The sequence below is a fragment of the Oncorhynchus mykiss genome, chromosome 8 (genome assembly GCF_057628025.1).
Source record: "Oncorhynchus mykiss isolate SJ-2025 chromosome 8, ASM5762802v1, whole genome shotgun sequence".
Taxonomy (NCBI): domain Eukaryota; kingdom Metazoa; phylum Chordata; class Actinopteri; order Salmoniformes; family Salmonidae; genus Oncorhynchus; species Oncorhynchus mykiss.
The window spans coordinates 73128623-73151056 of record NC_143029.1 but is presented as its reverse complement, the minus strand read 5'-3'; the positions used below and the strand labels follow the sequence as shown (position 1 = coordinate 73151056).

General features: G+C 42.1%; 1 protein-coding gene across 4 annotated transcripts in view; it reads right to left on the bottom strand.

Moving 5' to 3' along the window:
• Positions 1-22434, bottom strand: part of LOC110530474 (arf-GAP with GTPase, ANK repeat and PH domain-containing protein 3) — a 299837-nt gene that overhangs the window by 54221 nt on the left and 223182 nt on the right. For all 4 annotated transcript variants that reach the window (XR_016482590.1, XR_016482589.1, XM_036986120.2 and 1 more), the window contains exons 10-12: positions 20506-20610; positions 11660-11831; positions 875-1048 (exon numbers count right to left, since the gene is read on the bottom strand). Coding sequence is in view for 2 of the 4 variants with exons in the window: in XM_036986120.2 (XP_036842015.2) it covers positions 875-1048; positions 11660-11831; positions 20506-20610 (451 nt within the window). In the remaining 2 variants the exon portion in view is untranslated. The remainder of the gene's footprint in view (positions 1-874; positions 1049-11659; positions 11832-20505; positions 20611-22434) is intronic.

Genomic DNA, 22434 nt, shown 5'->3' with positions numbered 1-22434 from the left:
GTGCTCGAAAAGAGCGCTCTTTAAACTGCCGGGGCCCCTGGGAGCCGATGGGGAGGGGGCCGCCGCCGCCACAGTGCTAATGAGAACTAGCAGAGTGCAAACATGCATGGAAATGACTGTTATTCTGTTGATGTGCATTTAAGTGCTTTTTTACTGCCAACCACAAAGAGAGGGGAAATAACTGGTGATGAATGGTACCCCCGAAAAGCATTAATTTTCCTATTGCGGAGAGAGTGAGGGGGGAGAGGAGCCAACACGCACAGCAAATGTATTATTTTACTTCACTCAAGTGCGCTGGCAAGGCTCTGTGATGGGGTGGGAGGGAAGCGGAGTTAGGGTGCTGGGATGGCAAATAACCTTCACTCACTTCCTCTCCACCATCATCTTTCGCTTCTGTAAGATAACAGTAGGCGAAAAGGTCACAGCGATCAAAAGCCTGATTACCTCATTATGAAAACAATCTTTGTTCTATTCCACCTCTTCACCAATACCAGGGTCCTATTCATTAGGCACCAAATGGAAGAAAACGGACTGAAAAAAGGAGGGACTACCTGAACTTTTCCAATAAGAAACACTTGTTTTCCTCTGCAAAAGGTTTTGCTACAGTGTGCCGTAATGAATACGAACGGCTATTGCACCTCCACTGATATGACTGTACCAGGACTGTTCTGGACGCTGTCTATTGTTCATTGTGTCGTGTGTCACCATCTCGCTACATCTATTTCAATGACATCGAGTGGCTGAGACTTCATTGAGTAAATAGTGGGAGTGGAGTTGTGGAAGAAGGAGCAGGGAAGATGGAGTAAAAAAGGAGGAAGAAGAAAAGGTGGAGGGATGAGGAAGAGGACATGGGAGGTGTGGTCGTCAGTCTCACCGGTCCCGGTGCTTGCACTGGTGTTGATGACAGCCTCGTTCCATTGGTCAGCGCTGGACACAGAGAAGGAGCGTTGGTGCATGCCGTCTTTACTGCCCCCATAGCCCACCAGATTTCCCCCGCCGACCGAATGCTCTGACTGGAGGGACGTACTACTGTTAGAGTGGGGCGCACCTGGAGAGAGAGAGAGAGAGAGAGAGAGAGAGAGAGAGAGAGGGAGAGGGAGAGAAAGAAGGGGAGAGAGAGGGGGTGTCATGCATCATCATCTCATGTACCTGTACAAAGAGGTGCATTTCACTGAGGTTACAATCTCTTTTGCGAATCCAATTGTATGTTGTATCAAACAAGCCATATTTGTTAATAACAAGTTTTGAAGTTCTCTTTCTGTTTTTCATTTTTTTATCTGTACGAGAACAGACATTATAGTAAAGTTGCACAATGCTGCCGCCCCCTTTCTTGTGTTCATCTCTCTGTGTTACATGTGTAAACCCTCCACCCCTTCCCTGCCTTCCCCCATCTCCCCCTCTCCCTCCGCCTGTCTCTAATTAGCCCTTAATTAACAAGATACACTCTGATCGCTAATTATCTCGCCTCATCCTTTTGACTGCCACATCCATCTCTCCCGCCGTCGGCAGGCGGCAGGCCCCCTCTCTCTCCCCGACTTCCAATCAGGCAAACCACGGACATCTCTTTGCCTGTCTGCCTGCCTCCATTTACTAATTCATGGGCTAGGCAGCACTGTGTGGGGTCCTTCCCTCCTGTTCCTGTCTGGACAGCCACACAACACAACAGATACTGACTTGACTTCTTCTAGTACAGTGTGCTAATATAAGAATATATATGTATTTTCATCCAATGAAATTAGTCTATGATAATTATTTTATTTTAACCAAAACTTTATTTATCCACCATTCCCTGTACAAAATCACAATCAAATTTAACTAAATAAGTAATTCATGGTTGATTCTGAGTCAAATGATATACATGGTATTTATCAGTAAATCAACAGACTTATAAGATCAAGTATGGGTTTTTATTGTCAGAGCTGCAATAGAGAATAGAGAACACATACCTACTATAAAGTTACCCATGAGCATTTGTTACCACACATTAAGCCCAACTAGAGACAATAGAGTGGATGAGTCATCTCTGAAATGTAACAAGATGCTCTACTCCTTAGGTTGTAGTAAAAACAAAAGGGAGTTATCAACTATATTATCATTTCTGCAGGGTATTCTCCAAGATATGATAGACTAGACTAGAAGCAATAATTGAGCATCAGTTTTATATAACTTAATCTACTGATAGCAAAGACTGCTCTGAAAGGGTAGCAGTCAAACACTTTGTTTTGGTAAAAGTCACATAATATGTATTGTGTTACTTGTAACACATGAAGGACTTTTGTTTACAATTATGAGACGTAAAAAATATATATTATTCAGATTGAGGTTTAACAACAATAACAGTAGCTAGATATAATATACTGTGTGCTGTGTGTAAAGTAAACCAAGCGCCGCGGCGCTCTTGTTAGGGTAAGACGTCCTTCTCATTAGCGAGAGTAATAAGTGTATCAAATTCACATAATCATGTCTAATTGGTATCAGTAATTATCTTGTTGGGCCCGGGAATATTAATCTTCAGGTCCCAGAGGGGAAGGAGCGGGATCGCAGAGAGAGAGGAGAGGGAAAGAGAGAGAGAGAACCATGCAGGGGAGTGCTGGCTGAATTTGCATCCCCAAACCAGGGCATTGGAGAGAGGGGAGAGATGATCTGATGAAGAATCATGGTGGAAAGATGCAGTAAATTTGAACAAAATCCCTCACATGTGTGTTTAATCATTGTTGATGGGGGGGTGGGGGGACAATTTTGGAGTCATTTTTGGGTGAGTTACTGACTGATGGCATGAGCTGGCATATTTGAAAATCCTAAAATTAAGTGAGTTTATTTGTAAATATTATATATATATGGATGATCTATATGGATGATTCATCAAATTGAAAAATAAAAAAAATCACTTCTCTAAGATAAGTGGTAATACTAGTGAATATAATATAACTGCTTCGCATTATTTAATGTATTTCAATGCAACGATTACATTCAATATTTCAATACCTCAATTCATTTAGACAACTTGCTCAACATAAAATCACTGCTACTAAATTTCTATTTATTACTCAACTGAGGCTCTTCGCCAACTTTAAAACAGAAGTGAGAATCAGAAGTGAAATATTTTCTGACCAAAATGCATCAAATACTCCAGTGACAAATTCTGACTTTCACACTGCACACTAGCATCCAAGATATAACTTGATGGATCATTGTACTATCTAAAGTTAAATCAGAAGAGAAAGACAACATTTACAAGCTTTGATATTTTGACAAGATACTCTTGTCTACTATTTGAATACTATTTCTATGGAGCAGATAGAGAACATTCTCCCCTGACGCGACCAGCTGATTATAGCTCCGGTGTAATTACATTATACGCTGCTTTATGCAGAAGTGGTCTAGATCTGCTCTGTGGGGACTAATTGATGGATCCATGTTTAATTCATTAATCATTAGCATCACATCTGACAATTAGACATGATTGTTACTTGAAATTTTAAATATGAATCCATATAGGGTTTGTGTTATTATTTAGCTGTTAATTTTTCCCCTTTCGGACAGCCAAGAGTCAAACTACTTGTTGGGATATGTTGGTGGGCCTTGTACCATCAGGTATATACAGTGGGGCAAAAAAGTATTTAGTCAGCCACCAATTGTGCAAGTTCTCCCACTTAAAAAGATGAGAGAGGCCTGTAATTTTGGAGTGGCTTTGTAAGAAGCATTTCAAGGTCCTGGAGTGGCCTAGCCAGTCTCCAGATCTCAACCCCATAGAAAATCTTTGGAGGGAGTTGAAAGTCCGTGTTGCCCAGCAACAGCCCCAAAACATCACTGCTCTAGAGGAGATCTGCATGGAGCAATGGGCCAAAATACCAGCAACAGTGTGTGAAAACCTTGTGAAGACTTACAGAAAATGTTTGACCTCTGTCATTGCCAACAAAGTGTATATAACCAAGTATTGAGCTAAACTTTTGTTATTGACCAAATACTTATTTTCCACCATAATTTGCAAATAAATTCATAAAAAATCCTACAATGTGATTTTCTGGATTTTTTTCCCCAAATTTTGTCTGTCATAGTTGAAGTGTACCTATGATGAAAATTACTGGCCTCTCTCATCTTTTTAAGTGGGACACTTGCACAATTGGTGGCTGAATAAATCGTTTTTTTTGCCCCACTGTATACCATCAGTGAACCCTAAAGCAACGCAACAGTTAAAAGATCTACTGAAAATATCAACATCTTAGTGTCACGGCCTTTAAAAGAAGAGGACCAAGGTGCAGCGCGGTGAGCGTACATTTTCTTTTTATTCGAAAAATGACGCTGAACAAAACAATAAACACTACAAAAAACAAACAGTGACGCTAAAGGCTATGTGCCCTAAAAAAAAAGTCAACTTCCCACAAAGACAGGTGGAAAAAAGGGCTACCTACAGTGCCTTGCGAAAGTATTCGGCCCCCTTGAACTTTGCGACCTTTTGCGACAATTTTTTTGTGAAGAATCAACAACAAGTGGGACACAATCATGAAGTGGAACGACATTTATTGGATATTTCAAACTTTTTTAACAAATCAAAAACTGAAAAATTGGGCGTGCAAAATTATTCAGCCCCTTTACTTTCAGTGCAGCAAACTCTCTCCAGAAGTTCAGTGAGGATCTCTGAATGATCCAATGTTGACCTAAATGACTAATGATGATAAATACAATCCACCTGTGTGTAATCAAGTCTCCGTATAAATGCACCTGCACTGTGATAGTCTCAGAGGTCCGTTAAAAGCGCAGAGAGCATCATGAAGAACAAGGAACACACCAGGCAGGTCCGAGATACTGTTGTGAAGAAGTTTAAAGCCGGATTTGGATACAAAAAGATTTCCCAAGCTTTAAACATCCCAAGGAGCACTGTGCAAGCGATAATATTGAAATGGAAGGAGTATCAGACCACTGCAAATCTACCAAGACCTGGCCGTCCCTCTAAACTTTCAGCTCATACAAGGAGAAGACTGATCAAAGATGCAGCCAAGAGGCCCATGTTCACTCTGGATGAACTGCAGAGATCTACAGCTGAGGTGGGAGACTCTGTCCATAGGACAACAATCAGTCGTATATTGCACAAATCTGGCCTTTATGGAAGTGTGGCAAGAAGAAAGCCATTTCTTAAAGATATCCATAAAAAGTGTTGTTTAAAGTTTGCCACAAGCCACCTGGGAGACACACCAAACATGTGGAAGAAGGTACTCTGGTCAGATGAAACCAAAATGGAACTTTTTGGCAACAATGCAAAACGTTATGTTTGGCGTAAAAGCAACACAGCTGAACACACCATCCCCACTGTCAAACATGGAGGTGGCAGCATCATGGTTTGGGCCTGCTTTTCTTCAGCAGGGACAGGGAAGATGGTTAAAATTGATGGGAAGATGGATGGAGCCAAATACAGGACCATTCTGGAAGAAAACCTGATGGAGTCTGCAAAAGACCTGAGACTGGGACGGAGATTTGTCTTCCAACAAGACAATGATCCAAAACATAAAGCAAAATCTACAATGGAATGGTTCAAAAATAAACATATCCAGGTGTTAGAATGGCCAAGTCAAAGTCCAGACTTGAATCCAATCGAGAATCTGTGGAAAGAACTGAAAACTGCTGTTCACAAATGCTCTCCATCCAACCTCACTGAGCTCGAGCTGTTTTGCAAGGAGGAATGGGAAAAAATGTCAGTCTCTCGATGTGCAAAACTGATACATACCCCAAGCGACTTACAGCTGTAATCGCAGCAAAAGGTGGCGCTACAAAGTATTAACTTAAGGGGGCTGAATAATTTTGCACGCCCAATTTTTCCGTTTTTGATTTGTTAAAAAAGTTTGAAATATCCAATAAATGTTGTTCCACTTCATGATTGTGTCCCACTTGTTGTTGATTCTTTACAAAAAAATACAGTTTTATATCTTTATGTTTGAAGCCTGAAATGTGGCAAAAGGTCGCAAAGTTCAAGGGGGCCGAATACTTTTGCAAGGCACTGTAAGTATGGTTCTCAATCAGAGACAATGATAGACAGCTGTCCCTGATTGAGAACCCTACCCGGCCAAAACATAGAAATACAAATAATAGAATATCGAATACCCACCCCAAATCACACCCTGACCAAACCAAATAGAGACATAAAAAGGATCTCTAAGGTCAGGGCGTGACACTTAGCAAAGTTACAGTGCCTTCAGAAAGTATTCACAACCCTTGACTTTTTCGACATTTTGTTGTGTTACAAAGTTGGATTAGAATTGATTTTAATTGTAATTTTTGTCAACGATCTACAAAAAATATTGTAATGTCATAGTGTAAGAAAAATTTGAACATTTGTAAAACAAATTGGAAAAATAAAACACTAATATATCTTGATTAGATAAGTATTAAACCCCCTGAGTCAATACGTTAGATTCAACTTTGGCAGTGATTACAGTTGTGAGTCTTTCTGGGAATGTCTCTAAGAGCTTTGCACACCTGGATTGTACAATATTTGCACATTATTCTTTAAACAATTCTTCAAACTCTGACAAGTTGGTTGTTGATCATTGCTAGACAGCCATTTTCAAGTGTTGTCATAGATTTACATGCAGATTTAAGTCAGAACCTTAACTAGGGCACTCAGGAACATTCAATGTCATCTTAGTAAGCAACTCCAGTGTATATTTGGCCTTGTGTTTTAGGTTATTATCAATTTGAAAAGTGAATTTGTCTCCCAGTGTCTGTTGGAAAGCAGATAGAACCAGGTTTTACTCTAGGATTTTGTGTGTGCTTAGCTCTACTCCATATATTTTTATCCTACAAAAGCTCCCTAATTACTTGCCAATGACAACCATACCCATAACATGATGCAGCCACTACCATGCTTGAAAAAATGAAGAGTGGTACTCAGTGATGTGCTGTATTGGATTTTCCCCAAACATAACTATTGTATTCAGGACATAAAGTGAATTTCTTAACCACATTTTTTGCAGTTTTACTTTAGTGCCTTAATGGTAAATAGGATGCATGTATTGGAATATTTTTGTCTGTACAGGCTTCCTTCTTTTCACTCTGTCAACAATTAGGTTAGTATTGTGGAGTAACTACAATGTTGTTGATCCATCCTCAGTTTTATCCTATCACAGCCATTCAACGCTGTAACTGTTTTAAAGTCACCATTGGCCTTATGGTGATTTCCTTCCTCTCCAGCAACTGAGTTAGGAAGGATGCCTGTAACTTTGTAATGACTGGGTGTATTGATACACCATCCAAAGTGTAATTAATAACTTCACCATGCTCAAAGGGATATTCAATGTCTGCTTTTTACATTTTTACCCATCTACCAATAGGTGTCCTTCTTTGCGTGGCATTGGAAAACCTCCCTGGTCTCTGTGGTTTAATCTGTGTTGGAAATTCACTGTTCGACTGAGGAAGCTTACAGATAATTGTATGTTTGGGGTCATTCAAAAATCATGCTAAACATTATACTATCCATGCTACTTATTACGTGACTTGTTTAGCAAATGTTTACTCCTGAACTTATTTAGGCTTGCCATAACGAAGGGGTTGAATAATTATTGACTCAAGACATTTCACCTTTTCATTTTTAAACAATTTGTAAAAATGTCTAAAAATGTAATTACACTTTGACATTATGGAGTATTGTGTGTAGGCCAGTGACTAAACATCTCAATTTAATCCATTTTAAATTCAGGCTGTAATGAAAGGTGGAAGAAGTCAAGGAGTGTGAATACTTATCTATTCAACTGGCTAGTCACTTAGGCTGAATTTACACAAGGTACTGTAGACATACAGTCATTACAAAAAACAAACTACTGTAAAAAGAAGAAACTTGGTGTCAAAATAAACCAGAATTTCACTTTCTGTGATAATTTGGGAATTCATATTGGCAGTTCCACCTGCATGTTAATAGAAATGTCCAAAAGCTCTACCACAATCATGTACGCCTATATCTGCATTTAAACATTTATATAATTATGTTCATTTGACAAATATAACTAAGTGTGTAGGAGAGAGAGTAAAGGAGTGTTTTCCATGCTAAGCAGCAGCAGCGGGGCTGGCTCTGGCTGGGGCTGTAATCTAAGTAGAAGGGATGGATTAGCGGGTAGCTCCAGAACGGCGGTAGCAGTAACGTCATCTTGCCTCTCATTTCTCTTTGGGCCGGCGCGGCCAGGCGTACCGTCAGAGGACTGATGAGCCGTGAAGCAGAGGCCTGACCCCACTGTGGAGTTGTTGCCATTATGTACAAGTATCAGGATAATGAGGCATTAATGCTAATGTGGGGGATGGAAGGAGGGAAGGGGGAAAGGAGGAAGGAGGGAAGTAGGAAAAGAGGGAAGGGGGAAAAGAGCACATCCTCTGTGTCTGGAGGAGGGAAGGGGGGTAATGGGGGAAGGAGGGAAGGGGGTAATGGGGGAAGGAGGGAAGGGGGAAAGGAGCACATCATCTGTGTCTGGAGCCGTGTAATCCACCACCACTATTATCACTATCACTACTGCCTAATGCCGCCCGCCACCCCTGAAAGCTTCCCCCCACACTCCCCTCTGTGGCTCAGCCATGTCATCTAATCCTCCCCCCTCATCCAGCCGCCTCCTCGTCAGGAGCCATTAGACAGTCACCACACCCACACATCAGGCCCCGGCACTGGGCTGGTGGTCACTGAGACAGAGGCATAACCTAATGGTGGTCAGTGAGTCAGTGCCCAGTGGTTGGACTGTATGTATGCAGCCCAGAGCAAGATGAAGACTCACTGGTTTACAATGTAAGAGGGAGGACCTGTACAGCAACCCCTCCCCCCCCCCCCCATACTGCCCATACCATTGATTAAAACTGATGGGCCACATTAATACTTTGATCTTTGATACAATGTATCTGTCGTGGGTAAAACGGTTCCACTGAACACTCAGACAGAGGAGAAGGAATTAGGCCTGCACACGTTTTTACTCATGGACACGTGTTTATTCATTTAGTCTTTGTCTCCATCTCTCTCTCTTCTCCTCTCCATCTTCTTCCCCTCTCTCTCTTCCTCCTGTGATTCTAAAGGTCTTTAGATCCAGGTAGTGAATGGATTACCAAAGGCAAAGACAGGGTTGTGATTCAGACACCATGAATGACAAATTACTCCTTTGTTCCCTTCATCAATTGCATGCCTAATGAAATCAAACTCACTCCGATCGCATCATCAGGAGAGGGTGCTCCAACGGGAGAAGACCTGCCCTGATTTGTAACCTTTCTCTCCTAATTGGAGATGAACTAAAATCGTCCTCGTATTGTTCCCCTCCCAGACGCAAAAAAAATAGTGAGAATCGGTAGTGAGTTGTCTCAACAGCATCCTTTACTAGCTCTGTATTTACAACAGAGTTAAACAATATACCCATGCAAACACAGGCAACGAGTCAGAGTAAAAAAAGGAATAAAGGACACATTTTTATTTATTTTATTTCTTTAAAAACAAAAAAACGCTTTTTCAGGGCCCCATAACCACTCCTCTCCCCATCTCCCCTCTCTCTTTCCTCCCTCCTACAGATTCAGACACCTCTGCTCTCTTTTCTCTCCTCCTGAAGGTTAATTGTTTATGAGTTGGAAGTTGGAACGTGACCTCCACCCCCTGTCCTTCACTCTGTAAACTCATAAATCTTCTCAGGCATTTGAATAATTAACCTCTTGAGTAGGGTCCTGATGGTCAAATCTTGGCCAGGATCAACAAAATAAGTAAGGGCTGGGCCACAAGTGGTCCCTACTGGCCAGTCTGTCTATTCCACTACTGCACAATCCAATTAGCTACAACCATTGCAGGAGGTAACAGACACTGCTCCTCGGCCGATGGAGGACGCCCTCATTACCCCACTCCCCTCTATCCCTCGCCCCACATCACCCCCGTCTGGGGACCACTCTGCTAATTAGTAATAATTACTCTTAGTAATAATTAATCCTAACCCCTAAATTTAATCACTGGTTTCTCCTCGCCTCTCTGGGCCTAGTTGCCAGTTCCTGCTAAAGCTCCCTCCAGCCTCCAGTGGCACAGCCAGCTCTGTCTATTTATAGGCCTGTGTGGACTGAAGGAAGGAAGGCATTGGTACTGGCAGGACACAGGACAAGCAAGGCAAGCCCCCTGGATGGAATTTAGGTCAGAGCTAAAATTCAACATCTGGAAAACATCTGGGAAATGTTTTTTTTTTAACATTTTATAATGATTATTATGAACAAATAAATCATATTTAGATCATTTAAAGGGGCAATATGTCTATGAATTTGAGAGTGGTTACATTTCTCGAGCCATATCCCTCAGCTTTTTACTGAAACAGTGGCGGGGATAACGCTATGTAATTGTTTCTACTATAGACATTAAAACCAGTAGATTCTGATAGTGCTGACGTCATCCATGTATTCCTACGGAAAACTCCCGATGGTGCATGAAGCCGGAAATATTTCGATCGTGTTGTATTGCTGAATGGCACCAAAAACAAAATTGCGAAGGATCATGGTGAAAGTGGGCGTAACTAGCAAAGGATCATGGGCGATGTAGTCATTTTCATCCTGCCTGAGAGAGTCAACCTTAATGTCTATGGCAAGAGGGCGCGAGCCTCCTCGTAGCCTGTCCGCCCGTGATTTGTCTTTGTCAGCACGTGGTCCTGTGTGACGACAAATGTAGTCAGAATGAATCACTATTTCATTTAATATCTCAATTTGTAGCGAACTTTAAAATAATTCACAGTGGGGATGAAACTTTATCATAATTAAATCCTTTTAGAGGCCAAAGAATGGTTTGGCTGTTCTGGTGTTCGTAATTTACATAGGCTTTCTATGGCAAGCCAGGGTTTTTTGGCACCACTAAGTTGCTATGCAGTAGCCAACCAGTAGAGCTTGTGACTTCACAAGTTGATTGGCCCTTTAAGATAGAATTTAATAGCCTTATAAGCACTCCTTCAGTAATCATATCCTTGTGTTAGCTCATCTGCATCTGCATAATGACATTGTACCAAAATCTAAAGAGTTTTCACATAAATACAGCAATAAAATACATATTACATGATCATTATATATTTCACGTATTAAAATGAACTTTATTGTATCCTCTGGGCAGTGAATGGTATTAGTGTCTCTGAAGAACCTCTATTGATTTTCTGCTGGACCGGACATGAAGTTGATAGAGATTTACATGCAGTTGAACTTGGCATCAGGTTGCTTAGCTTAAGTTATTCAGTTGCTAGCTTTTTGCACATACCTCGGTCTGTGGTTGTTGAAAGTGTTCGGTTGGGTTCTGGAGCAAGTAGAAGTTGTTCCTATAGCCGCAGATCTCAAATCTGATTATTTTACTCCCAAACCTGACCATAACTGTTAAGAGGAGGAATACATATCTGACCCTGTATCAGTGGTTAGTAGGCAACTTCTACCTACTCTGTTCGTCTGTATTATAACAGATGTGGATTCCTCAAAATTGAAGAGCAGACTTCAGTCAAATACTTTTGAAATATATGCAAGTATTTGAGGTGTGCTTAATTTAGCTTTTTGTGGACTATTCTATTTGTTCCACTGTAACATGGAAATTAAATAAAGGGTAGCTTATCATTTTATTTGAAATAATTTTACATATGTTTTTGACCGAGGTCTGGTACAGATGTCTGGCATGGACCCAGAGTGGTGACTAGGGTGGCCCTCTTACCTGCAGTGCCCACTCCTAGCTGCAGGGTGCTACGGTCCTTGGTCAGCCCGTTGGTCTTGGGGCTGGCGGTGGGGGCGATGGCGGTGACCGCTCTGGGTGGTCGCTTCCCTGGCACCTTGACCGTGGTCCTCAACAGGTCAATCTCTTTACCGTGCACATTCTGCATGTAGTCCTGGAACGCACATCACAAAACACACTGAGTCAATCTCATTAGTCTAAACGTGGATGATCGTGAAAAACCTTTAAAAACTACAAACTAATGATATATATGATATAACTTCCATCCTGACATACAGTACCAAAACTGACTGACAGATAGCCATTTCAGAACATTACCTGTGCCCACGCTGCCTCACAAACTAGCTCAGTTATAGACTTAATGAGTAGACCAGGACCCTCCAATCCTGTTCCTGCAGAGCTACCATCCTGTAGTTTTTCACGCCAACCCTAATCTAGTGCACGTGATTCTAATAATTAGCTGGTTGATAAGCTGAATCAGGTTAGTTACATCTGGGTTTGGAGCAAAAACCTACAGGAGGTTAGCTGTCCAGGAAGAGGGTTGGAGAACCATGGAGTAGACTGATGAATGCAAACGGTCTCATTCTCTCTCATAACGATTTAGATTTAAAACAACATCACCACCCCAAATGAACGAGGAAGGGAAGCCAAGGTGAAAATCATTGAGCTCAGCAGAAAAAGCCAGAGGAGAACTCTCCGCTCTGCCTTTTGCCTGGTATGCCCCCCCCCCTTCCATCTCTTCCTTTCCTTTATCTCTCCCTCAATCTTTCTCCTTCCTTTATCAGGGTTCCATAAAGCACTCATCTCTTCCCCTGCCTCCTCTCTAATTACCCAGCCAGCTAGCGCTCCTCGCTCTCATTTCCTTTTATTGCCGGAATTAACAGCCAGATCGAAGCGTGCAAAGCTATTAAGATGTGTGATTAAGCCACATTCAATTAGTTTCTACAAACAATTTAATTGATGTAGCAGATAGAATTAACAGAAGGTGATTGTGTGGATGGCTTGGCTGACTGTGAAATTAAAGGGATCCTCGCACTCTTGTTCTGTATCTCGCTCTCCCGCTCTCTCCATCCCACCTTCTCGCTCTCTCTCCCTCCCACCTCTCTCCCCCGCTCTTTCTCTCCCTCCCACCTTGTCTCCCGCTCTCTCCCCCTCCCACCTACTCTCCCCTGCTCTCTCTACCACCTTCTCTCTCTTTCTACCACTTTCTCTTCCTCCCTCTCACGTTATCTCCCTCCCACTCTCTCTGCTTGGTATGTCAGAATGGTAGTAAACACATGTCTGCTAATGTAACAGTGATTCCTGTTCTGCCTCAGCTCTGGTCAGTGAGGTAGCAGACAGACATTCAAGACAGAGTTAGTAGACATGCTCCTGATAAACTACGATAGCTGTAATTAGCAGCTAGCTAGTCAGTTACATACATCACTGTAACACTACGCTGCTCTGCTAATAATGGCTACTAAGTTAAGCCATTACCACCCAGTCAATAAAATAATATAATAAAAACAAATGTAATCAATTCATGTTGCATGCAAATGACAATTTTTTACTATACAGTGCATTCGGGGAGTATTCAGACAGACCCCTTCCCTTTTTCCACATTTTGTTAAGTTACAGACTTACTCTAAAATGGATCAAATAAAATCCTTATCAATCCACACACAATACCCTGTAATGACAAAGGTAAAATAGGTTTTTACTATTTTCTTGCAAATAAAAACAGAAATACCTTATTTACATAAGTATTCAGACCTTTTGCTATGAGACTCGAAATTGAGCTCAGGTTTTTGTATTTGTATTTATTATGGATCCCCATTAGCTGCTGCCAAGCAAGCAGCTACTCTTCCTGGGGTCCAGCAAAATTAAGGCAATTTATAAAATTTTAAAAACATTACAATACATTCAGACTGTGTGCCCTCAGGCCCCTACTCCACCATTACCACATATATACGTTTGTGTATAGTGCGTATGCTATCATGTGTGTGTGGGTATCCACCTATGTTTGTGTTGCTTCAGAGTCCCCGCTGTTCCATAACATGTTTTTTTAATCTGTTTTTTAAAAATCTAATTTTACTGCTTGCAAGATTTACTTGATGTGGAATAGAGTTACATTTAGTTATGTCTCTAATTTAGTACTGTGCCCCTTCCGTAGTCTGTTCTGGACTTGGGGATTGTGAAGAGGCCTCTTGTGGCATGTCTTGTGGGGTGTGCATGGGTGTCCGAGCTGTGCGCCAGTAGTTCAACATGTCAATACCTCTAATAAATACAAGCAGTGATGAAGTCAATCTCTCCTCCACTTTGAGCCAGGAGAGATTGACAAGCATATTATTAATGTTAGCTCTCTGTGTACAACCAAGGGCCAGCCGTGCTGCCCTGTCCTGAACCAATTGCAATTTTCCTAAGTCCTTTTTAGTGCCACCTGACCACACGACTGAACAGTAGTCCAGGTGCGACAAAACTAGGGCCTGTAGGACCTGCCTTGTTGACAGTGCTGTCAAGAAGGTAGAGCAGAGCCTTATAATAGACATACTTCTCCCCATCTTAGTTACTGTTGTATCAATATGTTTTGACCATGACAGTTTACAATCCAGGGTAACTCCAAGCAGTTTAGCAACCTCAACTTGCTCAATTTCCACATTATTTATTACAATATTTAGTTGAGGTTTAGCGTTTTAGTGAATGATTTGTCCCAAATACAATGCTTTTAGTTTTAGAAATATTTAGGACTAACTTATTCCTTGCCATCCACTCTGAAACTAACTGCAACTCCTTTTTGCAGTTATTTCAATCGCTGTAGTAGCTGACATATATAGTGCTGAGTCATCTGCATACATAGACACTCTGGCTTTCCTCAAAGCCAGTGGCAATTCATTAGTAAAGATTTTAAAAAGTAATGGACCTAGACAGCTGCCTTGGGGTATTCCTGATTCTACCTGGATTATGTTGGAGAGGCTTCCATTAAAGAACACCCTCTGTGTTCTGTTAGATAGGTAACTCTTTATCCATAATATATCAGGGGGTGTAAAGCCATAACACATACGTTTTGCCATCAGCAGACTATGATCGATAATGTTAAATGCCGCACTGAAGTCTAACAAAACAGCCCCCACAATCTTTTTATCATCAATTTCTCTCAGCTAATCATCAGTCATTTGTGTAAGTGCTGTGCTTGTTGAATGTCCTTCTCTATAATCATGCTGAAAGTTAGTCAATTTGTTTACTGTAAAATAGCATTGTATCTGGTCAAACACCATTTTTTCCAAAAGTTTACTAAGGGTTGGTAACAGGCTGATTGGTCAGCAATTTGAGCCAGTAAAGGGGGCTTTACTATTCTTAGGTAGAATTTTACTTTTGCTTCCCTTCAAGCCTGAGGTCAAACACTTTCTAGTAAATTGAAGATGTGGCAATATCGTCCGCTATTATCCTCAGTAGTTTTCCATACCGGTGGCTTGTCATTGTTGATAGACAACAATAATTTTTTCACCTCTTCCACACTAACTTTACGGAATTTAAAATGACAATGCTGGTCTTTCATAATTTGGTAAGACATACTTGGATGTGTAGTGTCAGCATTTGTTACTGGCATGTTATGCCTAAGATTAATTATTTTTTTCATTGGCAAAAATAGCAAAGTAGTTGGCAATATCATTTGGTTTTGTGATGAATGAGCCATCTGTTTCAATGAATGATGGAGCTGAAAATTGCCTTTTTTCGCAGAATTTCATTTCAGGTGCTCTAAAGCTTTTTACTATCATTTTTTTATTTAATTTATCTTGGTTTCATATTGTAGTTTCTTATTATTTTTATTCAGTTTAGTCACATGATTTCTCAATATGAAATACATTTGCCAATCGGTTGTGCAGCCAGACTTCTTTGCCATTAATTTTGCCTCATCCGTCTCAAACATATAGTTTTTCAATTTCATATCAATCCACAGGGATTTAACCATTTTTACAGTAATTTTCTTAAAGGGTGCATGCTTATCAGCAACTGGAATAAGCAATTTCATAAATGTGTGTCACGCCCTGACCGTAGATTGCTTTGTATGTTTCTATTTTTAGTTTGGTCAGGGTGTGATGTGGGTGGGTATTCTATGTTGTAGGTCTAGGTTTTCTTTTTCTATGTGTTTGGCCTGGTATCGGTCTCAATCAGAGGCAGCTGTCTATCGTTGTCTCTGATTGAGAGCCATACTTAGGTAGCCTGTTTTCCCATTTTGAGTTGTGGGTGATTATTTTCCGTTTCAGTGTTTTCACCATACAGGACTGTTTTGGTTTTCCTTTATTCTTTTGTTTGTTTGTATTCAGTGTTCAGTTTATTAAAGGCATCATGAACACGTACCACGCTGCGCTTTGGTCTATTCCTTCTTCCACCAACGAAAATCATTACAATGTGTCAAGTGTAGTGTCTGTTTGCTCCTCATTACACACCAGTACTAACAGATATTCTTTACATCAATAACATAGGAATCACTACAAAACGTATTGTATGACCTCTTATAACCTATATTAGGCCAAGCCTTTGGAACTTTGGTTTTCCTAGATATGACTACTATATTGTGATCAGTACATCCAATGGATCTGGATACAGCTTTCAAACAAATTTCTGCAGCATTAGTAAAGTTGTGATTAAAGCATGTTGATGATTTAATTCCTGTGCTGTTTATAACTACCCTGGTAGGTTGACTGATAACCTGAACCAGGTTGCAGGCACTGGTTACAGTTTGAACCTTTTTCTTAAGTGGGTAGCTTGATGAAATCCAGTCAATATTTAAATCACCCAGAAAATATAACTCTCTGTTGATATCACATTTATTATCAAGCATTTCACACGTTATCCAGATACTGACTGTTAGCACTTGATGGCCTATAGCAGCTTCCCACCAGAATGGGCTTTAGGTGAGGCAGATGAACATGTTATTATATTACTTTTACAGTATTTGACATGAGCTCCTCTCTAATCTTCACAGGAATGTGGTTCTGAATATAAACAGCAACACCTCCACCATCGGCATTTCCATATTTTCTATAAACTCTGCATCACAATGGTAGGGATTAGCTTAGTGTGTCTTCAGTCATTGATAAGTCATTGTCTCAACGCAGCCTTATAGTGCTGTGAAAGGATCCAGGATCCCAAATGATTTGGATGGATCCCATCCTCCTTATAAAATGTGTTTTGTTTCCAAAAGGTAGCGAAATTGTCAACAAAAGTTAGACCCATTGAGCTGCAATAATCACGTAGCCAGTTTCTTACGTAGGTTGGTGACCTGCATGATCAACGAAGCCACCTCAAGACTATAATCCTCGGCAAGTAAAAAATTGCTGCATCGGTACTCCGAGTGGTCTGGTTTGTCCCGAAACAGTGCATAATAGATACAGCTCCTACAGTGCTGGAACCATTAATTTATTTCTCCAGACAAAGAGGGCTCCATTGAAAAACTCATCTGGTACCAACTTCGTTATCTTGATGGCTAGCAGCTTAGCGTCTCTGTCAAGCAGGCTTAAACCTGTCTGTTAACTTCTTGGTGACAGGGGGGCAGTATTGAGTAGCTTGGATGAATAAGGTGCCCAGAGTATACTGCCTGCTACTCTGTCCCAGATGCTAATATATGCATAGTATTAATAGTATTGGGTAGAAAATACTCTGAAGTTTCTAAAACTGTTTGAATGATGTCTGTGACTATAACAGAACTCATATGGCAGGCAAAAACCTGAGACAAATCCAACCAGGAAGTGGGAAATCTGTGGGAAATCATTTAAGTGATTGCCTATCCAATATGCTGTGTCTATTGGGACAGATTGCACTTCCCAAGGCTTCCAGCAGATGTCAACAGTCTTTAGAAAGTTGTTTGAGGCTTCTATTGTGGAAGGGTGTCGAATAAGAGCCGTTTCAACAAGTGGACTAGCCTGAGGCAAATCAGTTGTTTACTGCGCGGTCACGTGGGCGCACCGTTCCTTCTTTTTCCTCTGTAGTGAATACGCTATTGTCCGGTTAGAATATTATTGAAGACATATTATAAAAAGACCCTGAGGATTGATTGTAAAAATCGTTTGACATGTTTCTACAAACTGTAATGGAACTCTTTTGACTTTTCGTCTGGATTTTGCGCTCGCACATTGTGCCTTTGGAATAGTGAACTAAACGCGCAAACAAAACGGAGGTATTTGGACATAAATATGGACGTAATCGAACAAAACGAACATTTCTTGTGGAAGTATGAGTCCTGGGAGTGCATTCCGACGAAGATCAGCAAAGGTAAGTGAAGATTTATAATGCTATTTATGACTTTTGTTGGCTCCACAATTTGGCGGGTAACTGTATGGCTTGCTTTTGTGGCTGAACGCTGTCCTCAGATTAATGAATATTGTGCTTTTGCCGTAAAGCTTTTTGAAATCTGACACAGCGGCTGCATTAAGAACAAGTTTATCTTTAATTCTATGTAAAACATGTATCTTTCAAGTTTATGATGATTATTTCTGTTATTTGATGTGGCTCTCTGCAATTTCTCCGGATGTTTTGGAGGCACTTCGGCGGGATTCCATGACAAGAAATAGAGGTCCTTGCCGTTAAAAGCTAACCGCATCGCGGAATCCATTTAATGAATATCGGTTTTGATTCAATCAAAAATAACAAACCGAGAGTACAATGTTCAGCTGTGCACTCTGATGATGTGCGACGACATCATCAGAGCGTTCAGGACCTCATCCTGTTTCCATTAATCATCCTTGAGATTTTTCTACAACTTGATTGGAGTCCACCTATTGTAATTTCAATTGATAGGACATTATTTGGAAAGGCACACACCTGTCTATATAAGATCCCACTGTTGACAGTGCATGTCAGAGCAAAAACCAAGCTATGGTCGAAGGAATTGTCCGTAGAGCTTCCGAGACAGCATTGTGTCGAGGCACAGATCTGGGGAAGGGTACCAAAACACTTCTGTAGCATTGAAGGTCCCCAAGAACACAGTGGCCGCCATCATTCTTAAATGGAAAAAGTTTGGAACCACCAAGACCCTTCCTAGAGCTGGTCGTCCGGCCAAACTGAGCAATCGGGGGAGAAGGGCCTTAGTCAGGGAGGTGCCAAGAACTCCATGGTCACTCTGACAGAGCTCCAGAGGTCCTCTGTGGAGATGGGAGAACCTTCCAGAAGGACAAACTTCTCTGCAGCACTCCACCAATCAGGCCTTTAAGGTAGAGTGGCCAGACGGAAGCCACTCCTCTGAAAAAGTCACATGACAGCCCGCTTGGAGTTTGCCAAAAGGCACCTAAAAGACTCTCAGACCATGAGAAACAAGATTGAAATCTTTGGCCTGAATGCCAAGCGTCAAGTCTGGAGGAAACCTGGCACCATCCCTAAGGTGAAGCATGGTGGTGGCAGCATCATGCTGTGGGGATGTTTTTCAGAGGCAGGGACTGGGAGACTAATCAGGATCGAGGGAAAGATGAAAGGAGCAAAGTACTGAGAGATCCTTGATGAAAACCTGCTCCAGAGCATTCAGAACCTCAGACTGGGGCAACGTTTCACCTTCCAACAGGACAACGACCCTAAACACAGAGCCAAGACAATGCAGGGGTGGCTTCAGGACAAGTCTCTGAATGTCATTGAGTGGGCCAGCCAGAGCCCGGACTTGAACCCGATCGAACATCTCTAGAGAAACCTGAAAATAGCTGTGAATTGACGCTCCCTATCCAATCTGATAGAGCTTGAGAGGATCTGCAGAGAAGAATGGGAGAAACTCCCCAAATACAGGTGTGCCAAGCTTGTAGCGTCATACCCAAGACGAATCGAGGCTGTAATCGCTGCCAAAGGTTCTTCAACAAAGTACTGAGTAAAGGGTCTGAATACTTATGCAATGTGAGATTTAGTTTATTAATTTAAAAAAAATTGAATTTGAAAACATTTCTAAAAACCTGTTTTTGCTTTTAAATGACGGGGCATTGTGTGTACATTGATAAGGGAATTTTTGTATACATTTTAGAATAAGACTGTAACGTAACTTAATGTGGAAAAAGTCAAAGGGTCTGAATACTTTCCGAATGCACTGTATTTGGCTTTCATAGAAAATTTTATCTCAAATTGGACAAAACAATTCTCTGACTCTAGGGGCAAAAATTTGGACTGGACTGGACACTGGACATGTACAAATGCTCATCTCTAACTTTCACCAAATCTTCCTTTGAAAACCAGGTAATTTGTTGTATTTAGACAGACATTACCACCATAGAATAGAGGTGAGACCGTGAGAGGAAGGGCGTGGGGCAGCAATGTCGTGCTGTGGTGGGGGGGGGTCTGACAGAGCTGTCTGCCGGCTGGCTGCAGCGGAGTGTTTAAGAGGTATTAGCGGCCCAGCGGGACTCTGACAGAGACGGATGTTGCTGGCCGCTCAGCCTCCGCCAGGCGCCACGCACAGCGGCGAGCGCCATTATAAATACAGGCCAGCATGGTGGCCGGGCGTGGCGGGCACACAGCAGCAACAGCTAGCGCCATGTATGTCTCCATTACCCGGCCACCACAGGGGTGGGGGGATAGAGATGACCACCACCTCCGCCTCTACCCCCCCCCCCCCCCCCCCCTAAGTTTATAATCAGAATCACACTAAGATGGGGTACTAATAATCAGAGGCTGAAAGGTCTTTGCTAACATTTTTATCTCTCAGAAACCTTCTTCAGAAATGTATCAATATGTGTACATAACAGTTAAATCATTCATTTCCACCTTTTGTGAGGGACAAGCTTGCATGTTTCGCTAATGAATGTAAAGTATATTCTACACATATCCCTTAAACAGTCAACTACAAACGGAGCTATGCTAAATGTAGGGTTACTCACATGTAAACTGGGGTGGTAAGTGAGAAGGCCGTTGTCACACAGTGTGACGTATTTCTTCTTCCACTCCTTATTCAGGGACTTCCCACTTCTCTTCAGAAGGATGCCCTGGAGGAGAGAGAAGAGAAGAAGAGAGGGTCAGAAGATGTCTTCCTCCAGCTAAACACAATGGACTAGAACATATAATGTAACTAACTTGGGATGACAATAAGAACACTTGCTCTATCCTTAGATCAGGCCAGAGTGGATACAACAGTCATTTTACAGCAGCAGGTTGCCTGTATGTGAGTGTGTGAGTACAAACTTTTTCAACCTCATTGGTCACTGTAAAACTCATTGGTCACTGTAACCCCATGGTCAATGCAATACAACAACGGTCAACGGTGTAATCAATGTTCAACGTCTATAGATGATATTTAACGGTGACCACTTGAACCTTCAGAATTGGTGCTGTCCTACTGTAACCGACTGTCTCACATTCAAAGTGAGCAGAGACAATCCAATTTGCCCATGTATTCATTCATCCCCATGTCCTGACCAGTTGAACTCTGGAGGACCCCTTCATCCAGGGATTAGGTGTGTGATCTCCCCCTCTTCAAAGCCTTGACTCAGCCCCTCCCCTCTATTCCACCATTATCTTCTGGAGCCTTAACTCCTCAGATGTTTGACTTTATCTGCTTAGTCAATCCAGGGTAAACAATGGCAGTTCCTGGGGCTGTGAGGGGGTCTTTGTGGCTGGGGGGCGGTGACGGTCCTCTGGGGGTAAGGACCAGGGAGGACCAAGAGAGAGGCATGCTTAATTAGGGGATTAGCAGCGGAGTGTTGTGCTTTTACAACCAGGGTTCTGTGTGTGTGTGTTTTGCCTCTGTGTGTGTGCCTTTTTCCTATCTGTGTGTATGTGTGTGTGTGTGTGTGTGTGTGTGTGTGTGTGTGTGTGTGTGTGTGTGTGTGTGTGTGTGTGTGTGTGTGTGTGTGTGTGTGTGTGTGTGTGTGTTAAATAGGGTACCCTCACCCTCCGATGTTGTCCTAGGCTGGGTCATCCTCCAGGGCTGTATAATCCTGATTAACACATCAGGAAGGGCCTGACCCTTGGTGACCCAGGGACCAGCCTGGGGGCCGACTATCATCCTAATCCTGGCCCCGGTCCTCCTGCCTTGATCTGGACCTGGCCCCAGCTTCCTCATGCTGGGGCCCCAGGACAGCCTCTGTATGCCCAGAGAGAGGAGCTCTATACCCTGCTGAGGCAGCATTTATAGTAGCTGGGAACTTAAATAAAGGACATCTGAGGATAACGCTACTGAAATTCTATCAACACATCTCCTGTGCTACACGTGCATCGAGGACTCTGGATCATTGCTACTCTCCCTTCCGGGATGGTTACAAGTCCCTCCCCCACCCTCCCTTCGACAAATCAGATCACACTTCCATTCGGCTCCTCCCCACCTATAGGCAGAAACTTAAGCAGGAAGCACCCGTCGTAAGGACTGTGCAACATTGGTCTGACCAATTGGAATCTATACTTCAAGATGGTTTTGGTCACGAGGACTGGGAAATGTTCTCGGTAGCTTCGGAGAATAGCATTGACGTATACATTGACTCGGTGAATGGGTTCATCAGGAAGTGCATAGAGGATGTTGTTCCCACTGTGACGATTGGAACTTATCCAAACCAAAAACAGCAAAACTGAAAGCGCGAACCATCACATTTAACCATGGCAAGGTGACTGGGAACATGGAGGTCTACAAACAGACCAGCCATGACCTCCCTAAGGCAATCAAAGAACGAAACGACAGTACAGGGACGAAGTGGATTCACAATTCAATGGCTTAGACATGAGACGTACTGTATGTGCAAGGGACTCAAGACAATCACAGATTATAAAGGGAAAGCCAGGCACCTCGTGGACACCGACATCTCGCTCCTGGACAAGCT